This window comes from Tetrao urogallus (assembly GCF_951394365.1).
Source record: "Tetrao urogallus genome assembly, chromosome: 12".
Classification (NCBI taxonomy): Eukaryota; Metazoa; Chordata; class Aves; order Galliformes; family Phasianidae; genus Tetrao; species Tetrao urogallus.
In genome coordinates, this window is record NC_136825.1 from 9,548,665 (window position 1) to 9,570,096 (window position 21,432).

The window sequence follows — 21,432 nt, forward strand, 5'->3', positions numbered from 1 at the left end:
TGGAAGACACCCAGTTGAGCTCCTGGCGAGGGAAGCTGATCTGTCAACAATAACAATGCAGTTTTCCAGCAGTGGAGGTCAAGTGTTAAATTCATTTGAGTTAATGTAGTTTTATGGAGGACATTTTATTAAAGAAACCTGGATTTAGTTTTTTAATTAGATTACATTTTGTAGATAAACTTAACTCCGTGACTGTAATATACTTAGCCTTTGGTAATGCGTTTAACTTATTATCACACAGCATTATAATTGTATGCAATACTAATAAGGTACACATTAAGTAGCTGTAAACTGGCTAACTGACAGTTGTCAGGGTCAAGTAATTTTTTTAATAAAGTGTCATTTTTTTCATGACCAGGGCTACAGAGGAGTTGATATTAAGGCTGTTGGTATTTGACTTATTAGACATAATTCCTAGATCCCAATAAATTGTATAGATGTGTATCTTTGAGAGCTACTAGATCATCAGAGGATGACATGGGAAGGATGTTGAGTTTTTGGAGAGTGTCCAGAGGAGGCACACAAAGATGATCAGGTAGGCTGAAGGAGATGGGCTTGTTCAGTCTGGAGAAGAGACAAGTGGGGAATCAATTCTTTACACTGATAGACAGTGGTAGGACAAGAAGGAGTGGTTTTAAGCTAAAGGAGAGAAGATTTAGATGTCAGGGGGAAGCTTTTACTGGGAGCATGGTGAGGTGCTGGGAAAGGTTGCTCAGTGAGGATGTGGATGGCCTGTCCCTGAAGGTGTTTATGGCCAGGTTGGATGGGGAACTGGGCAGCCTGAGCTGGTGCTTGATCTACTGGTTGGCAGCCCAGCCTGTGGCACAGGAGTTGGATCTAGATAATCCTTGAGGTCCCTTTCAATTCAAACCATTCTATGATTAAAATGATGGAAGGTTAAGTTGTATGATCTGGGTCATTTGGTCAGCTGAGCTTATTATTTTGTATTATTAGTACAAAATGTTTTTGTATAGACAAGAGAGAGGTCAAATTTAAGAAAGATTTAGATGAAAGTTACAGAATACTGATTGCAAGATCTGGAAATAATTTAGAAATGGGAGCCTGTAAACAACAGAACACGTCCTCTGTGTAGTGAAACTCTCAGAAAGAACTACTGAGACTTCTAAATCTGCATGAGAACAAAGGCTTAATTACCTCAGGGAACAAATCTAGTCCAAGTTAACTTCTTTTTTAATTCTTTGTCTATAATACTTGTGTTTGATGTCTGTGTAGAAAGCAGTATTATAATGTCAGCTCCATCTTAAAAATGATGCGAAAAGGTTTTCACGAGAAGTAAGAGTGCCTTTACGCAGAATTCTGTGGGCATAGTAATTTTGGTACGTGCTTAAAAGAGCATCCTTTGAACACTGTACTTTAAAAAGCGTGTGTTCCACTTCAGTAAGATTAAAGTGATCTAAGCAGTGTATGGGTACTGCTGGAGCTACTTGAACAGGTGAACAGAAAGGCCCATGCAGTTATTAGCAGCTACCAGCACATACTGCCTGTTTCCCTGTCTTCCTGCATGCCTTCATCCTCTCCTAAGGGGAAGGAGCCATGTTTGGTAGGTCACAGATACGCATAAAGAGAACAGATGATGTCGCTTTGGTCCAAAAGCATGACTCTGCTTTCTGCAGATGCAACCTTGCTATGAAGTTTTACATCTTGACACAAGCAGTTTCAAGCCTGGAGTGTATATGCAGCTTTTTTTTTTTTTTTTTTTTTTTGCTTGGATGGATACAAAAATCACACAGCTGGCCAAGTAGTGGGATTCCTTTTGTTTACTGTTCTGGAGCCTCTGCAGCACCAGGAGTGGAGTAACTGAAACATCCTCAAAATGTTTAGACAAGTAGTAAGGTGTTGTGCTATTATAGCTGGTTGATGTCATCTTCAATTCTGCGTGGTGTTAATTCTTTCTAATGAAAGCAGGGGATGTGCAGAAACTGATGAGCACTGAGCTAGGCAATTTCCTGTATGTCATTTATGAGCCTTGCCTGACAACTTAAATCGTTGGAAGTTCTGCAGAGGCTGTTCTTCCTCTCCACTTTCATCTGAATGACAGTTCCTAATAGGCAATGTGGACCAAAGGAACCACAGTCAGTATTACGGTTTGTTCATAGGTCTGAGAGAAGAGCAGCAAGTGCTGGAGAGTTTTTGAGTTACCTTTACTGAGTGCATTTCATTTTATTCCCCATATGTACATGGTAACAGTATTTATTTTACAGGCTGTATGTATGTGAAAAATTCTCATGAGCTTTAGTTTTTAAAGCTTTATTCTCCTGAATGCGGCTCTGTAAAATTCCCCACACATGAGCAGAATAGCAGGAGTGTTGACAGTCCCAGGCCAGCTTGTAGCAGAGTATGTCCTCCCGTGTCCTTTGAAATACTTTCTGGTGCTGTTACATCAGACCAACTTGAATTTAGCTTTCTAGTCTGCTGGGACAGAAGATTGCTGGATGCTCAACAGATTAATCTGGACATTTCTAGCTATATAATGTTAAGCTGTTGATACATGTTTTCTTTACTCTGAGTCTTTTCCAAAGACTTACAAGTCCTCTCTGGATTTTTATAACGGATACTTCATTGCCCCAGGAGTAGATCCTTGGAGTCATCTATCTCAGACTTGGCTCTCAAAAGAGTAATTCCATGGGATTGAAGAGGCAAGTGTTTGAAATTCAGGAGGCTATAAAATTGATTTTTCCATAAAGAAGTAATTTGTGGTAAATGTTGTGGTCCTCTGGGCAGCTATTCACTCATTTTATATAACCAGGACCCTTGAAACATGGGCAGAAAGATTAGAGAAGGACATCTCTGATCTGTCATTTATCTGCACAAGCCAAGGAAACTTTTCCTTTCTTTTGGCCACACAGTATCTGGAATCAGATCCAGCCAAACACACCTCTTACAGTAGGCTCCTTGGGGGTCAATTTCTTGGTCTAGGAATGAAAACTGATTTTAAGAAAAATGTGGATAATATCCTGTAGTCAATTAGATGAAATGTTTGACTGAATTTTCCATATTTAGTTGCTCAGTCTTTGCTAGCAAAGCAGCAGTGTGTTTTGTTACACTGTGTGGAGAACAAGGAGATGTTGCACAGGTTTACCTTCTGGGAACTAAAGCTCAGTCCTCCAGAGGAAATGAGAGTCCCTCCTTTACCGTGTTTGTGGTGTGCTGGGGTACTCAGCATGGATGTTGTACATTCTGTCCTTGCCTCAGTGGAAGGTCTTTTTAGACAGAGAAGGAAGTCAACACATACTGGACAAAGTGCCATTTTCAAACACTTAGCACTTAAATAGGAGAATTAACCTGTGAATAAGACAAGCAGTTGCTTTCAGCCATATATCTCTGATTATCTTCTAAAATAATGTTCTGTTTCTGGTATTGGACTTATTACTGTCCTTCCTGAGCGCTTCTCTGACAAATAGAATATTTCTTCTTGAATATTGCTCACTTAATATGATCGTGTGTGCTGTCATTAAGTATACATGTCCACGGCCACCTACTGGGAGGTGCTGTAGGAGACAGTAAGGACAGTATCCTCGTTAGGAGGCCAGGTAATGTGATGTGGTGGAACAGCAATTATGTACTGTAACAAATATGAGTATTCTTTCTTTCGAGTACATCTTTTGTAGTCTTTTTATAAAGTATGGAGTACTCTTGATCAACCTTGATAAAGCATGTGGCCACAACAGCATTTATCCTTAACATCTATTAAGTTTGAATACTAAATATTCAAAATATCTTTCCAGGCACGTTCTGCTCAGGAGATAGTTGTGTGCTCTTCATTATGTCCTGTTGTTTCTGTTTAATCAGGATATAAATGTGCAGCCTGCTTCATAAAATGTTTTTGTTCCATATGCAGAGATGGACAAAAAGGGAAATGAGAAGGTTTATATGAATCAAATTGTGCAGAACCTTGTCTTGTGTATTTCATATTCTTATGTACGATGACTTCACCATAACTGCCTGTGATGTGAAAGTGTCTTACTGCCAGCATTTGTTAAATAATTGATATTTTTAAAGAAAACTTAAACCTAGCAATTTCATTTCCAATCCAAACTGAAAAAAAAAATGAGCTTATGAAAATTAAATTTGAAATCTGAGCCAATAAAAATAGCATATACTTTGGGTTGTTTGTCAAGTACAATTTATTAGGAAACTTAACTACATTTCTCATTTAAGCTTATTAGTTTCCTTGCGCCCAATTCAGATCACTGAAAGTACTGAAATACTAAGGCTGGGCTTACTCCTACCTAAATCATTCTAAACAGAATTTAAAAACATTTAATAGATTTAATTTATTGCCTATGAAGTTATCTCAACGAAAAGTGTTTATGATGCTAACATGCAGTGGTAAAGGCTGGATTACTACAGGATGTCAGATGTTGCTGACCAGCTATCTCTGCACTGCATGATTTGGAAAGAAATTACTGTCCATGTATTTGCATTGAAAACTGGATTAGCTGTAGCAAAGAATAGCTTACATCCAATCATTTTTATGTCTTAGCCTTCCATTAGTGCAGATGACGAGAAGCTGGGTGCCATGGTCATGTTATGTTCATCTACCACCCTCCCCTCCAAGATGGAGGAAAAGGGATTTCCTAGCTAAACAAAGTTGGTGGCTCCTGCAGTACGCAGAGCATTTTGTGGCTAATGTTTATTTTAGGAAACAAACATCATTTATATTTTTTCCTTATCTAGCAGGTTTTAAGTAGCGTTATGTTTTGAGTTCAAGAATTTTGTGGACGTACATGAGTAATGATAAGGATAAAGTATTTATCTTTATTATGGTCACTTACAGCTAATTTCTTTTTAGCTCTTTAACAGGGATCTGCAGGGAGTCATTTGGATTTTAGGTTTGGAGATAATTGAGTACCTTTCTGCTGCAGAGAAGAAATGCAGAGAGAATTGGCTCAAAGCTAAAGCAAGATTCCTGAACTAGCACATATATTAAACTTCCTTTTATTTGGTTGTCACCCCAATAGGAATGATTAGTGGGTTGTGAAGAAAGAAAATGTATTGCGTTACATCTATTAAAGCATGTTTTATATGTAACAGTAATTAAAATATAATTGAAATCATGAGTTCTCCTAATTATTGGCTTTACATAATGCATAGTTAAAGAGTGAGCGTCTATAAATGTGTCCTTTTTACACATCCAGAAATGGTTTGCTGGCAGCATTTTAATTAAAGATGGATTAGTTAAAATGCAGTTTAATCATTCTGTCATCAAAGGATTTAGACCTCATTAATTAGCTGTTGATAAATAGGTTTAAACTGCAAAAAAAATTAATTTAAAATATGCCAGTTGAGATCTAGAATTCTTAGAGTTGGAAATGGAGCAATGAGTCTAAGAAAATTTCATGCCTTCTCTTTCTGTCATGTGAGATTAAGTATGAAATCTAGACTGCCACAGAACTTAGTTTTGTATTGTTTCTAATGGACGTGGCTACAAGAATGCTTCAGAACTGTTGAAGAAATAAAGAGATCCTTCTTAATGACCATTATTGCTTTGCAGTGTGGTGATGGGCATCTGTTTTTGTATTTGATGAGGACTGTAAACCTATTTAAAAATCCCTGTGCTGCATAAAGGGATTGTGCTGCCTTGTTAACAGTCTGAATGTAGTGGATGGGAAGTTTCAGACATGCAAGCAGGAATGTGAGTCAAAATGCAGAAACCACTGATAGCGTAGTGTTGGAGGATAAATTTTACAACTTGTAACATGCGCTCTACTGCTGTGATCTCCCTTGACATCAGTACTGAACCACCCAGCCAAAGGGCAGCTGAAGACAGCATGTTTTACTTGATGTTACAGTGGACTCCAGAATTGCACTCATGGTCTGTTAGCTCTATTAACTGCAGGGACAATTGCTTAACTTAATTTCATGGCATGAAGTGAACTAATCATATCTGAAGCTTTACTGATAGCACAGTTTTGTACCACTTGTCCTTCTTCTGTAACCAGAAGTAATGGTGGTCCTTTAGCTCACTAAAGCCCTTATGAAATCCGTTGTAGTAACTTGTTTGTCTCCATAGCAGTCCCATTGCAGACTTTGCAAATATGGAAGAGCCAAGTGCTGTAGGTTGAGCTTGTATGTATGAAAGAAGAGTCAGGTAGACCTTGACTCTGAATCATTAAGGTTGGAGAAGACTTTTCATCTAGTCCAGCCATCAGCCCATCATTACCATGTGAGTTTTTGAGAATTAATATTAAAATATTTTCAGGTTTGTACTATAAATATCCTAATCAGCCTAATTTCTATCAGTAACTATAGGGATATAAATAGTTGTCATAATATTTGAATCCATAAGTCAACTGATTTTTAGGCAGGTTAATCAATTCTGACAAGTGATAAATGCATTTTCCATGTAGATTTAAATGAGTTTCAGGAAAGTACTAATTTAACAGCCATATTGAAGACTTTCTTTAAATACTTCTCGAATGCAAGTTCAAGATCAAGGGATTGATTTATTGAAGAGGTGTGTTTGCAGCGCACTCCGGCAGCTGCTTGTCTCTGTGCAGGGAAGAAAGGGACACAATGCCACAGATGTTATTAAACAACTGCATGGTATTGTGGTGTTTATTTGTTTTCTGCCCCAAAATCTATTCTTAATTTTTAAGTTTGCAAAGTGATGGGGGAAAACCTGCTTTGTGTGAAATAGTTAGCTCTTGTGATACAGGGATGGCCGTGAGATTTAAAAACAACAAAGAAAACGTGGGAGAGAGAGAATGCAATTTCGGTTTTTGTAAAATCACAAACCTCTGTAGCTGAACCAGAAAACACGAAAGGTATCAACTAATGTCATATAGTTTCCTCAGTTATCTGTTATGTAAGACAGGCAGTTTATAATTCCCAATTATAATACTAAAATGCACTTTAGTGCTCTGGTCTTGAACTGAGATTGTGAATTACCTTCAATCACTGCAGATCATATATGACACTTGTGACAATGCTGGGCTTTGTATTATTTATGGGCTTCCTGTTTCATGTGTCTCTGGTTTCCAGGTAGCACTGACAACTGGTGAAATGGCTTTGCCTTCATGGGCTTTGTTTCCTGAAGGAATGCATCCCTTCTGGTCCGTGTACTTTTTTATGATTAAAATATATCTGCATGTGGGCTAGGCTTGCCCTCTGCTCCTGCCTGAGTTCTGGCTTGTCATCCGTCTTAGTACAGAGAAATAGCACATTTAGAAATACCAACATGAATTTTTGATTACCAAGGTGAGACCATTCACGTCTACTCTGCTTCTACACAGCTTTTCCTTATTCCATAATAGATGTTCTGCACTGTTGCATTAATATTCAACTAGTTTCGTGTCACACCTGCTTACTAAAGTTCTGCTCCTTCTGAACTCAAACAACATTTTTCTCTTCTAAGCACCTATTATCATTATCTGGAATTTGCTGCAAATAAGTGAAAATAACTGAGTTGAAGAGAGCAAAAAAAGGGAACAGAATTTAGAATGATCAACTTTTTCCGAAAAATGACACATTTCTGCCTCTTACATGGTACAAATTAGGATGATACTAAGTAGAGATGCCTAACAATACAGCAACTTGCAGTATTTCTGGCTAATATTACACTTCAGCTGCTGCGCTCCATGGCAGAGCAGCCCAGCCATCAGGATGTCAGCAGCAGTAGCCTCAACAGTTGAGTTTAAGAGGTCGGTGCATAGAAGTGTTTTTCTTTCCTGATGTTTCTGGAGAGTAAGCTCTAATCTAAGCAATTTCTTCTCATGTGGAACACCTAGATGATAATAATGCCTTTATGAAATCATTAATGATGTCTCTTGAGACATAGGTCTGAAATGTAGGAGAAACTTTTGTTCATCTGCTCAGAGTTTAATTCTGCTTGATCTGATGGAAGTTTTAATCTACCATTTGTTCATGAATAGGAATCTTCTCTACTCCCCTTTATTCTCTCACAATGAGGTTTTGACTTTTTTGTATTGAAACAACCTTGGACATGTTTTGCAGTACTGTACTGTTGTGTTGTGAACTGAATGAAATTGGGATTAGATAAACTAAACCTTAAAGCATGTAGTTGCCCATGGGAAAGGAGCAGCATTATGAAAGTAGCATAACAAAGAAAGTGCTGTGTGTTTAAGAACTTCCTTGTGGCTTCTGAACAAAGCATTGCTTGCCTCCCTTCTGTGTCCCTTGCTCAGCTGTTACTCCTAGATCAGAGAGCCTTCCCCTTTCTGTCTGGTGTATTTCAGGTACCAAATTGTATTTACTGTGGCTTAAACAATTACATGTTATTTGGGCTTTATAGTTTCTTTGTGAAATACTTACGTGTCTAGATGATCGAAACAGTGGCTGTGAGTCCTGCTATAAATAGATCAACTTTGGAAAACTTGGTCTTTTGTGAATTCTTTGGGAAAAAAGAAGCTTTGGTTTTTAGCCTGTGTTATGTTTTGTTAGCCTGAACACTACAAAAGCATAAGGGCACAATGTTGTAATACAAAAGTAATTCAATTCTCAGCTATTCACCTATGTCTTGCAACTATACTTGTAAAATAAAATAAAAAAAAAAAATCCTCTGAGTGCTGTACCAAATTCTCTCAAGCTACTGTAGTTTCAATTCATGGTTTCATAGTTCAAAAACCACCTGCTTGCATTTCAAGGCAAGTCTCATGGGCTTTGTTCAAAGAACATTATTTTTGAAGTGTGTAAAGATTTCTTTTTATTAGGAGGCAACTTTCTTAAAAGTGCACTGAGGAAATGATTGTGAATCTGAAACATCCTCAAGCCGGTGAGTGATTCTTTGTGGGGGGAAAACAAATTAAATTTATTTTCAGTTCAGGCACCTTAATGGGTCACTGACCCAAGAGTATCCTTGACCCTTCCATGGATTGTGTGCTTCACAAGGGCAGTTCTGATAGGCAGTCTGTGACAGTCTGAAAAACTGGAGTTGGAGCAAGCAGTAGGCAGCAGGTGTGTGGTGTGTTCCTGAAGAGGCTCCCTTATCTGGCAGTAACGCCTGGGTGGTTTAATGCGTTTGGTTGCCTGGCCTAGGCAAACTTGGGGTAGATGGGTAGTTGTTCCTCCACTGCAAAGTCCTGCAGCCTGGGTTACTGAAGATGCATAAGTGGGTGGAGGGGTCACGGGAAGCTGCCCCTGAGGATGTGTTGGATAATGTTACAGAAACTTGGCTTAAATGGATTTAATTTTATTTGTATTTAGAAGTTGAAGCCTTCTGATCTAGAGTATCTTAGTTTTGGAAGTGAATAGCTGTGAAGTAGAAAATGTGGCTGTCTTCTGAATATTTGTTATGTCTCAGAGCAAATGAAGGGAATTAAAATAGAGATTACTTGTTTACTACTACTGGGAACTAAAAACCCCACTCAGCAGAGTGCATGAGCACACTTTATTTTGGTGACATGGAAGACCTGAAAAGAAGTGTGAGGGAAGTCATTGCTAGTTGCTACTGTCCCTCTTTCCTTAAGTACCTGTGTTCCACAAATCCATTTGAGCTAGGAGAATGGTTGATATTAAGCTATTGGTTTCAGTTTGCGTTCCTGGCGTGGATCTGGTTGGAATCCTTAGACTGCATTAATCAGCTGTAGGAACTGGACTGAAGATGAGCTTAAGATGCAGGCCTTGTTGTCAGAGTGGCTCACACTACTGGTCAGACCATCCGTAGCAGGTGTTACTTTAGGACCTTTCGAAGTTGTGACTTTTCAAACACTTTGGAGTTTTCTTTGAATGTATGCAGTACTTCTTAAAAATACCAAGTGTATGTGTTTTTCTGTTACTTCTGATTACAAAGAACCCATGCAGTCAAGACTTGGCAGAGCAATGGGGATAATGTTAATGTGTGCCTCAGCAAATCCCCGAGAATTAGGTGGGGTGGGAGCGAGTTTTACTTGAGTTAATGGAGGTTAGTGTTTTCTTTCAGTTAATGGGGAAAAAAACACTGAATTTTTTTTAAAGTTACAATTAAATTCTATTAAAATATTGCCGATCAGTTAAAGATGATGTTTTTGGCACCAAAACCAGAATGCATCTCTGTATTTATTTTTAAAAGAAGAAAGAAAAAGAAGGAAAAAAGGTGTTGTTTCAAAGCAGTGAGTATGCATTTAAAACATAACATCTCACATGCAAGTACACCAATGGCTGATCTGTATACATGACTGAGATGGTATGTGCATGATAAGTAATACATACACCCTCCAGGGAAATACTGCATAAAACATGATAGAAAAGCTTTGAAACACATGAAAGAGTAAAGAAAGAGATGCTTAACTCTTGCATCTGTTGGTTGCATTAAATGCTCATGGAGAGCCATCCGGCATCAGCGTGGAGCTGCCTATGCATACGTGTATCCTCTGCTCATAAAGAGTAGGGAGAGGTCAAGATGCAGTGTTTGCAGTATACATGGAGCACCAGATTAAATGATATTCTATCCAGCTTTCTCAGACTTCTCACCTGTGCATCCCACTCTTTGATAAAGACTATTCTAGCATATATTCTATATAGCATATATTCTAGCATATATATTTCTCTGGCTGGGTGGACGGGGGGAGAGCAGTGGATGTAGTCTACCTTGATTTCAGCAAGGCATTTGATACTGTCCCCCATGACGTCCTTATAACAAAGCTGAGGAAGTGTGGGATAGATGAGTGGACAGTGAGGTGGGTTGAGAACTGGCTGACTGGCAGAGCACAGAGGGTCGTTGTTGGTGGTGCAGAGTCTGGTTGGAGGCCTGTAACTAGCGGTGTTCCTCAGGGGTCTGTGCTGGGTCCGGTCTTGTTCAACATCTTCATCAATGACCTTGATGAGGGGATAATGGCCACCCTCAGCAAGTTTGCCAATGATACGAAGTTGGGAGGATTGGCTGACACGCCTGAAGGCTGTGTTGCCATTCAGCAAGACCTGGATAGGCTGGAGAGCTGGGCAGAAAAAAACCGGATGAGGTTTAACAAAAGCAAGTGTAGAGTCTTGCATCTGGGGAGGAATAATTCCATGCACCAGTACAGGTTGGGGGATGAGCTGCTGGAGGGGAGCTCTGCGGAAAGGGACCTGGGTGTCCTGGTGGATGACAGGTTGGCCATGAGCCAGCAGTGTGCCCTTGTGGCCAAAAAGGCCAATGGCATCCTGGGGTGCATTAAAAAGAGCGTGTCCAGCAGGTCAAAGGAGGTGATCCTCCCCCTCTACTCTGCCCTGGTAAGACCTCATCTGGAGTACTGCGTCCAGTTCTGGGCTCCCCAGTACAAAAAAGACAGGGATCTCTTGGAAAGAGTCCAGCGGAGGGCCACGAAGATGGTGAAGGGCCTGCAGCATCTCCCCTATGAGGAAAGGCTGAGTGAACTGGGTCTGTTCAGCCTTGAGAAAAGGAGACTGAGAGGGGACCTGATCCAGGTCTATAAATATCTAAGGTGTGGGGGGCAGAATAGCGAGGCCGGACTCTTTTCAGTGGTGAGTGGAGACAGGACAAGGGGAAATGGCTAGAAACTGGAGCATAGGAAGTTCCGCACAAACATGCGCAAGAACTTCTTTACAGTGAGGGTGACAGAGCACTGGAACAGGCTGCCCAGGGAGGTGGTGGAGTCTCCTTCTCTGGAGATGTTCAAGACCTGCCTGGATGCCTACCTGTGCTACCTGGTGTAGGGAACCTGCTTTGGCAGGGGGGTTGGACTCGATGATCTCTGGAGGTCCCTTCCAACCCCTACAGTTCTGTGATTCTGTGATTCTGTGATATAGAAGTGAAACCCTGGTGTGATGGGGTTTAGTGGCAGGATCTGCTTTGTCTCCAGTGGAGCCAGGATTTTTTCTACAAATACTGGCAGCTTCTGTAATTCTGTATCTATGCTTTTTTTGGCTTTGAGAAGCCAACTTTTTACCATCAAAAGGATATGCGATCCTTCCCTTATTTTGGACAGGCTGTACAAAGCTGTCTGTGATAGCAGTGCTGAATTTCTTGCCAACCAACTGAATGTGTTTCTGATGAGTCATAGTCTGAAAAAGTAAATTCACAGCGATGTGAGTAGTTTTACTGCTTGTACTGGAAAACTCATTACCTGGCAAAGTTATGTTCTCTTCAGCTCAGTCACATAAGCAGCTCCTCACTTTTGAAAGAAAGTCCATAATGTTTGATGAAATAATCAGATTTCCTTTTTTAGAAAAAAGAAACAAAGTTCAAGCAGCAGATGGATAATATGAAGCCTGTCTTAATTTATTTACTGCTTTTTACTGCTAATCTGGCAGTACTGCAAAAGGTGACTGCTGTTACTGTGCTGCACAGTTTCATATAAATTCCAACCATGAATATGTGATCAGTTGTCATATGCAAAAACAAGCCCTGCTATCCCTGCATCAGTGATGATGGAAGGATGTTTACAACCTTTGTTATTTCATTTTTAAAGCTCTTTAGAAGGTTACTTAAAGTTTCTGACTAGAGGAAATACTTCATCCAATAATTTAGCAGGAAGGGTCTATAAAACACAATAAAAGTTGATTCCTGGGACATAACTATACGTATATAACAGTATAAAATATTGTTTTGCAAAATGTTTGTTCAGCGCTGTGTCCTGTAGAATAAACCTTGCCTGCAAGCATGCTGGGAGGAGCACGTCCATAACTTTGCTTCCATGTGAAGTGTCCATTTAGTAAAGAACCCACTGCACCAGACCAAATGATGGCTTCAGTTATTAATATTCATTAGCCAAATGCAGTGCTCTTTCTGCTGTGCTCTCGCTACATCAGTTCCTCCTTGGCTTCTCTTTCATTTGACCTATTCTTTGCGGTTACTGGTCTCTGGGGCAGTAAAAAAATCAGTATTTCTGCCTTGTAAAGCCACAATGTTTTGAGAAGAAACTAAATCTCATAAAATGTGTCTCCCTACTAACTCCCTAAATGTAGGCTTTTTTTGTCCTTTTGTGATCAGTTTGTATGGTTTGCTTTGTTTCTCTTTAAATACTGTAATTTTGTGTAATTTTAAAATCTAGTTTGGATTTACAAGCATGTAATAGCTTTAATATCCTTCAAAGAACTTGAATTGTGTTCTGTGGATTGTTTCTGCAGGATAAAATCACAACATCTCTATTCTTTGAATAGCACCATTATCACTCTGTGTTAATGAAATGATTTCAGTATTACAACAAATGAGTTTTTGAATCCATTCAGTATTAAAGGGAATTGGATTGTAATTAGAACATATTTCAAAAAGAGTAAAAGGATTCGTGATATGTGCTTAGCTCTTAAAACACCTAATCCTATATTAATTGTGCTTTGGGCACATCTGCCCTCCCATGAAGGGGACATTGACAGTAAAGATGAAAATTAATGCTTTTGAGGCTGAAGAGCTCCACCAACAGGGTGTCATTGCAACGGGGGGCAGCATTCAGGGGCACTGTGCTGCACTTACATGAGGGGTGAGGTGACCACAGAGCTTGGAGCACAAGATGAGAGCTCATCTGGGCAGGGAACCCAGTAGTGAGCCAGGATTGGAAGCAGCACAGCTGTGCTGAGGCAAGACTTGCTTTCCTCTGTGTCTTGTGGTGCTGCTGAATGCATTAATAATGACCAGCTGTCTTTCTTTGCAGCCTTTTCCAGCACTATTGCTACACCCGAGGCGGCATGCGCCATACTTCCTACACTTGCATCTGTGGCAGGTAAGTTGATGGCTTCTATTGAATTGCTGAATTTATTGTCAGTTTCCCACTGGATAATTGTAAAATTGTTCCTTTGGTGCATGCGATGTGTTTGTGAGTGCCACCAGAGTAATTTTTGAACTATTTCCTCTGAAAAAGCCAAGAAAGTGTGGCAAGTGTTGGATCTTAAAGAAATGGCTCAGTTACCGGTTCTGCTGTGCTCAAGAGATTCCGCAATGGCTGCTGCTGCTGCCAAGATAGTGTTGGTACTCACATCTCTGCCGTAGTTGGCTCTTTTATTAATTGGAGTTATGAAGAAGGGCTGTAGAGCTATTTTTTGTTGTATTCCAAAAAAAGTGTTTGTGAACATCTGAAGTATTTCATAGCATTCTCAAAGTTCTTTGAGGTTAGGCTGCATAAGAATTGATTTGGGAAGGTGAGTTTTGAAAACATCTTGTTCTCCCTCTTTTCTTGCTCAGCAGCTGGTGTTGGAGCTTTAGTGTTTGAGAAAATACAACTTCTTGTAAAACGTTCTCTCTTCAGTTGTAGAAATGCATGGTTTTAATTCAAAGAGTTTCAGGAGAATGGTGTAGGATACACGTGAAGGACAGCTGTGTGCTTTGTGCAGGGGTTAATCTCAGTTAATGGATACATATATCTCTGGTCAGATCTATGTGACAGATGAGGTGTATCTGTTAACACATAAACTCTGCTGGTAGATCCAATGATACTCACAGGCATTTGCCTGAGTTCACATAGGTTGGTTTTTTTTTTTTATTAAAAAATAAAATTTAAGTTAATGACGATGATGTTATTTTGCTTCAGGGGTAATGAAAACGATGTGTATCTCTGCTTTTTTCTGCTGTTTACTCAATTCATTATTTGCAAATGCAGTTTTCCAGTTTATATGCCAAATTGCAGTAGGAGCATGAGCAGTTTTATGGCAAATTGTGCATCTAAATTGTCGGGAAATTTTCCTGTTTTAAGTACCATCATATAACTTGAGAATTAACATCCCATTGCAATGAGACTTCATCTCTGGTATCATTATAAGTGAAAAAGGTAAAATCTTGTTGTCTCTGTGCATGGTGTTCCACTGCCATGAAGATTACACACAGTGCATCAGAACCCATGCTGCAGAACTGGATTTGGGTACAGAAGCTAGAAACAGGCATGCCATAGCTAACCCTATAGAAACTCCTACTGAAATAGGAATGTAGTGTGAAGCATAGTGGGTCCTTGTCACAGTGCAAGATCCGGGAACACCCTGACATGTGATTTTAGCTGGGAGTTGGCAGTGTATCCTCCCGCTGCTACTGAAAATGGAGACAAACTTGATTTAAAAATAAAACAACAAAAAAGAAAAATAAGAAAGCCTTTGTAAACGAATAGCTACATTCTGGTTGTGCACAATGAAATAAGAACAAATAGAATTAACCATTTTAAGCTAGGTCCTAATAAAATGGGTGTAAGTAGATCTATTTAATGAACTCGATCAACATAATAATGGTAAAAGTAGTAGGTGTTTTTAATTACCTTGGAAACGTGATTGTAAATGCTATGCTTAACTACATTTAAGATTAAAAATAGCTTTTACAATTAGGGTTTTGAACAGTTAGGTATGATTCTGTTCATGCTGAGTCCTGTTGTTTTTCCAAAACTTCAAACAATGATACTTGACATGTTCTTTCCTTTTCAGTCATTGGCCTGATAATAATTTCCATACAAGAGAATCATGTTTTTAATTAAAATATATTTTCTATTCAGATTTTAAAAAGGTGCTCATTAAACCAGAGAACAAGAGTTATCAGTGCTATATTTCATATAGAAGTCATTTGCTGCAGTGGATGCATTTGTTGCTGTCCCTGTCCGGTAGCGACACTGTTCAGGAGATGGTGAATGAATATTTGATGCAACTTGATATGTGTCATGTATTCACTTCTATGCATTCACTCTAAGCAGCTGAGAATGATAACACAGATTAGTGTTACAGCTCATCACACAGCTGGCTTAGTGCTGTAGTTAGCAAAGCTTTCAGAGGTTGTCAACTTATTGATGGTTTGAAGCACCAGCTGATGTCATGTAAGTGCAAATAAAGGAGAATAGTGGTACCTGATAAACGGACTTAGATATATTCAACATGAATTTCTGAAGTATTGATTTTAGAGGAATGTGCAAATACTGTGCAGTGCCTTGAAATTCAAACTGCTCCTTACAGTGCCTTAGTGTACCTAGTTGTCATTTTGCAGGGGAGGAAGGTGAAGGGTAAGGCTAGAGTACTTATAATATCCATCTTTTTTTTCCTTTTCAATACTGCATTTTAAAGTTTTAACTCTTATTTAATTCTTCCTTCTGGTTTGATTTCATTATTTAAATCGTGATGGAAATAGCTTGCTAGTGCAGTTCATGGCCTGTTGAATTTTCTTCAGATCTTACTACAATACTAATAGCTGCTCTTTTTCTTATGTTTGATACTCAACTTAATCCTTTTCTTAAAATATTACTAACATGCCTCCTCTTTCTTCTGCTCATTTCTTTTCATAGTGTTTCCTGATTTGATGTGTATTTTGGGGCCCTTTTTCCCTTCCTAATAACCTGAATCCTTTCCTGCTGTTTGCATTCTCAGTGGTGTTAATTTGCTGCTTTTCTGCTGCTCCATGTAGTTCCTTCTGTAACAAACATGTCTTTGGCACCAGTTAGAGGCAAATTATTAAAGGGGTGGAAATAGGCCCACAGACATCTGTTGGAGGATGTTTCAGCTGTGCTGCCCAGAGGCAGACTTGGGCACCCCTGGTGCTGACCTGTAGAGGCCTGGAGCCACCTGGCCGGCGCCTCCTCACAGCACTGGTGTGGAACTCTGGCTCTGTGTGAAAATGTTTTGGCTGCTGCTCTTTGGGGGAAAGAAGGAGCTTCTCCAGGAAGGCTCGTTTGCTTTCCAGTGGCTGGGTGGCCGGGGGTTGTTTAATTTGATCTTAAAGCCACCTTGAAAGTCTCACAAATCATTAGGAACAATTCCTGGTTAGCTGTAACATTCACCTCGTGGGTACATGTCACTTTGGGGAAGCTTCTTAGTGTTGCTCCTAAAGCATCTCCCTGCCTTCATGCGCGAAGATGCTTCTAACAAGGAGGGGCTGACTCCCACCTCCTGGAAGCAGGGTGGAGATGTGTCCCCACCAGTGCTCAGTGTGGGTGAGCGGTGTGTTTCTGAAGCAAGTCATCCCCATCCCTGGCTTTGGGCTGTGCTGAGACAGGGCAGGCTCGGAGTGCTCACTTTTCATTTCTTCTGAGTGAGGGCTTTCAGGAGCAGGGCTGCTGTGCCACAGGTGCTCAGCTTGAGGGCCCTGCCTGAAGCCGCTGCGGGGAGATGGGCCTCTCTCCTGACAGAAGCCACCCAAGTGCGTATGGAGTGGGGATCTGGTCTTCTGCACCAGCTGCTCCTCTCCGTGTTACAGAGCCGGAGTTGGAGTGAAAGACAGGGTGTCTCAAATGCCAAGAAAGACTGTGTGCTGCTTAACACCTAAGTAATGGTGGTGGAAAACAGAGTTCTGTGCATCTTCTGTAACAGTTGGTGCCAAATTTTACAGAAATATCTTGTAAACTAAAACCTTTACATTAAACTGTGCAAAGGAAATCCCTCGTCTTTGCATTTGGAACATCTATTGTTGAAAACATTTGTGCAGTGTCCATATTTGAACATAGGACTTGTTTATGCAGCTGGCATGATGCATAATACTGAGTGCCAGCATAAACAAGTTATCTGCAAACATTAGCATGAAGTCATGCCCTTAAGCTTCGTGATAAATTTTTTGATAGTTGATCATAAGTAACATGTTATTTGCTTCTTGTTTATCCCTGTTTCTAGAAAGAGATAAGAAACAGTGTCTGCAGCTAAAATCCTGGCAGAGTGCTGTGGACAGTCTCTGTGCATGCCACTTGTGGGGTGCTGCCATTGGCGCTGCATCATGGAGAAAATCACTTGCAGCCTTAATTCTGTGTTTATTTTAACTCTTGATTTAACAACTTTAATCTATCCCTTGCGTTTTGTATAATTATAAGGAATACATTTTCTGTCAGAAAATTATTCCTATTATTCTGAAATGGTGCCCCCCGCTCCATTGGTGCATACTGATTCCTACATGCTGAAACAGCAACACAGTGGTCTTGCTTTGTTTTAACGTGACCCAGCCCTTTAAATTGAGCATCTTCTGAAAATTAAGAAGGCCTCTGCTTTCTCATCTGTAATCCTTGCTTATGGAGTTGTTATATTTGAATAAGTAAATAATTAAGTATCTAAACGTTCCCAATTACTGCCTGTATCTTGACTGTAACATTTTTGGGGGGATACAGTGCATAATTACTGCTTTTGCAATTGCACTTAGCAGAAGTTTAACATGAGAAGTACGCCAAGTTCCACATCTACTTCAGGAACAGCAAAACATTAATGGAAATTGAGCCTCAAGTTCCTTTCACCTAAAATATGAAGCTGTTCTACTGAAAGAACAGGGTGACCAAAATGATGTTTGTAAAGGGTAGACTGGAGAGGTCAAAGAGATACCAAAGTAACCCTGTTCCAACGCTATATTTTTAGTTATAGCTCTTATGGCTGATGGAAGAGAGAGAGCATCTGTCCAAGGAGAAGAGTAGAAGGGAAATAGGTAGAAGTTGAGCTCTTTGCCAGTATTTTAACTGATGTTTGCTAGACCTGGAGGAATAACAGTAGACAAGAGGGGAATGCCAGGACCAAATAGAGGTTACTGAATGCCTTGTGGCGCTTTAGAAGCGTACAACAAAAGTCTGTCTTTCTTTGGAGGTGTGTTATTCCTGTAAATCAGCAGTTTAAAGCATTTCCAGGAATTACAATCTTTTCTTTATAATGTGATTTTAATAAGAGGTAAAAACAAAGTGATGGTTATTGTGCCTGGTATTAACTCCTGACTCATACAGGATGGATGTTCCCCTAGCAGTGCGCAGTGTATCCATTCCAGCAGAGATCACATGTAGCCATGCCAGGGGTCAACTGGCACTCATGGGCTGCTGATTTTTTTCTAGATTCAGTAACTCCTAAAGCATTTCAAGCATGTCAGATTTTACTTGAGTGGAAATCTCTCTTTTATGCATCAAATAGTTAATCTTAAATAGGGGAATGTATCACTTAAGTATTTTTAAAAATCCATAATAAATGGTACATATTGAAAAATTACTTAATTGCATCCTTGACACTTTCATGGATATGGGAAGTATTTCTGTGAGCTGTACTGGGTCCCTTCTGCAGAAGGGTCACATCTTGCAGTCAGAATATCAAAATGCCCATTTTGTAACCATTTCTGGTGAATGAGATAGCAAAATATGCTATTGCAGCCCATGCGTGGAAAGATTCTATGGCAGTTCTCACAGACTGCAAAATTCCATGCTCAATATATCAAGACACTGATGTTTGCATCCAGGTGTTGAGTCCTCAGTACAGGAGAGACATAAACCTGTTGGATCATGTCCAGAAGAGGGCCACAAAAATGACCCAGGGGATGGAACACCTCTCCTGCAAGGCCAGGCTGAGGGAGCCTTGGGCTCTTTAGCCTGGAGAAGAGAAGGCAGTGAGGTGACCTGATTGCAGCCTTTCAGTATCTAAAGAGGAGCTACAGCAAAGAAGAGGACAGACTCTTTAGCAGGGACTGTGGTGATAGGACAAAGGGAAATGGCTTCAAGCTTAAAGAGGGTAGGTTTATTTTGGATATAAGGAAAAAGTATTCTGCAATGAGGGTGGTGAGGCGCTGAAACAAGTTGTCTAGGATGTGGTTGATGCTCTGTCCCTGGAGCCTTCCAAGATGAGGCTGGATCAGGCCTTGGGCAGCTGTTTGAACTGTGGTGTCCCTGTTCATTGCAGAGGAGTTGAACTAAATGCCCTTTGAAGGTGCCTTCCAACTGCAACGATTCTATGGTTACATCTTTACAATGTTGTACTTACAGTGTTCCTTCTTATGTTGTGTGTTTTAGTATTTTTTTCTTTCATTAATTGTGGTAAATTTTCTTTTTGCCCCTCAGTGGGGAGAACTCATCTGTTCTGCACTATGGGCATGCTGGAGCCCCAAATGATAAGACTATTGAAGATGGAGACTTGTGGTAAGTAAGAATTAGAGTTTACTTGATGTTTTTTGTTACAATACTGGCTGTGTTTCAATATTTATGTCATATGCACTCTTGGAAAGTCTAAATCTTTAAAATAGCATGTAATTTTGCATGCCAAGATATTCTGATTTCTTCCAGAAGTCCTGCTATACCTCCATCCCCAGCTGAATAGGAAATTTGAAAGAAGAAAAATACAGTTCCTTAGAGTTTAGCATTGTAGTAATATGACTGCAAGTATCGTACATTTTTCTCCACTTGTATTACATTGCACATGTTTTGCAGTATCACTGCAGATAAAAGCAGTATGAATAAAATTACCAAAGACATTACCATAAATTTAAAGACAAACCTAATAGAGTGGCATTTAACAGCGGAGTACAGCTTTTGTACTTCACCTCTGAGAACTTTGATCAGAAAGCCTGCATTTGTGAAAGGATGGGACTAGTTCTGGAGGAGTTAATTGTGGATGTTTAGTGGAGGTTTTGTATTAGGTTGCTTTTGTAGCACGTGCAGTGAAGGTACAGGTAGGTGTTTTCTCAGTGGGATGTAAAGATGTGGAGGAAAGCAACTGAGTATTGTTATAGGACCAAAAGCCCTAACAGAAAACAAATTGATTTTTCAAAAGTAATAAAAAGCCTTGTTAGCTGACAGTCTTGGTACCTCTGCAAGGACTGCGGAATGCACTTAATTACAGATATGTGATTTCTTTTTAATAGTGTAGGAACTTCTTTAGAAGCTTTGTGTGCAGTGGTTTATGTATTAACTTTGTCTGTGGTGAATAGTTTACTAAGCCAGACAAACAGTACTGTTTGTTGCAGTACAATGGCTTTGACTTACGATCACATTGTGTTTGGGTAGATGATATTCTGTGAGGTTTTTTTGATCAGTTAGGGCACACCGACGTGGTACCATACTGACTGCGGTTGATCAAGTTCTCAGAAAATCACAGCTTATGTTACTGAGACAGAATACAAGGTATTATGTCGTCCTGTACTTTAATATTAAAATGAACGCATTTAAACAGTGAAGGGAATTGCATCATTGGGAAAACGCAGGATTGAAGAATATAAGTAGGATCTCTGCAAGCAGCAGCCCCACAATTTTTTAGCTGTCTCAACAGTAAGAACAAGGATTAACTTGATTGTTTGAAATACCTTCTTCCTGAGATGGTCCAGTTTCATGTCTTAATTACATGAACTTTGCCAAGTGTAGATTGGCTTTTAGCAAATAGTTGCTCAGATCACCTTGACCAAAGCCTGTTTTCCTAGTAGAACAGGCTGATGTGGTTAGCTTGGTTGTGCTCATTGGGGGGCAGGCTGACCCTCCTGCTCATAAAGATAAAGCAGTTGCAAGGAAGTGTAATTGCATTTGTGTGAAGGTGATTTAGAACTATACTCATTTTCTGCAGTTTTGGAGAGGAAAAAAAAGTGAGCTTCAGAATACAAATTATAACAAGAAACCTCCTATGTGGTTTTACTGTATGCTATTACAGATTTCTAATTTGGATGTAGATGTGCCTGTGTGCATACAGAATATGTTGTTTAAAATGACAGCATGCTGATTTGTTTATGTATGTTAAAGAGTTCATGCATTTGACTCCCAATTAAGCTCTTTAATAGCTATTGGGAGCCCTCTGTTGGATACTCCTAGCAAGCCATGAATACAGACAAAAAAGTGGCTTTGCTTTTGGTGAAAAAGAGGTGGAATTATTTTG

General features: G+C 39.8%; 1 protein-coding gene across 1 annotated transcript in view; it reads left to right on the plus strand.

The window, feature by feature from the left end:
* The window catches only part of PEPD (peptidase D), a gene marked incomplete at both ends in the record, with an annotated part of 168,936 nt that overhangs the window by 102,527 nt on the left and 44,977 nt on the right, over positions 1-21,432 (plus strand). The window contains 2 exons of the mRNA XM_079541307.1: positions 13,548-13,616; positions 19,635-19,712. Coding sequence (XP_079397433.1) covers positions 13,548-13,616; positions 19,635-19,712 — 147 coding nt within the window. The remainder of the gene's footprint in view (positions 1-13,547; positions 13,617-19,634; positions 19,713-21,432) is intronic.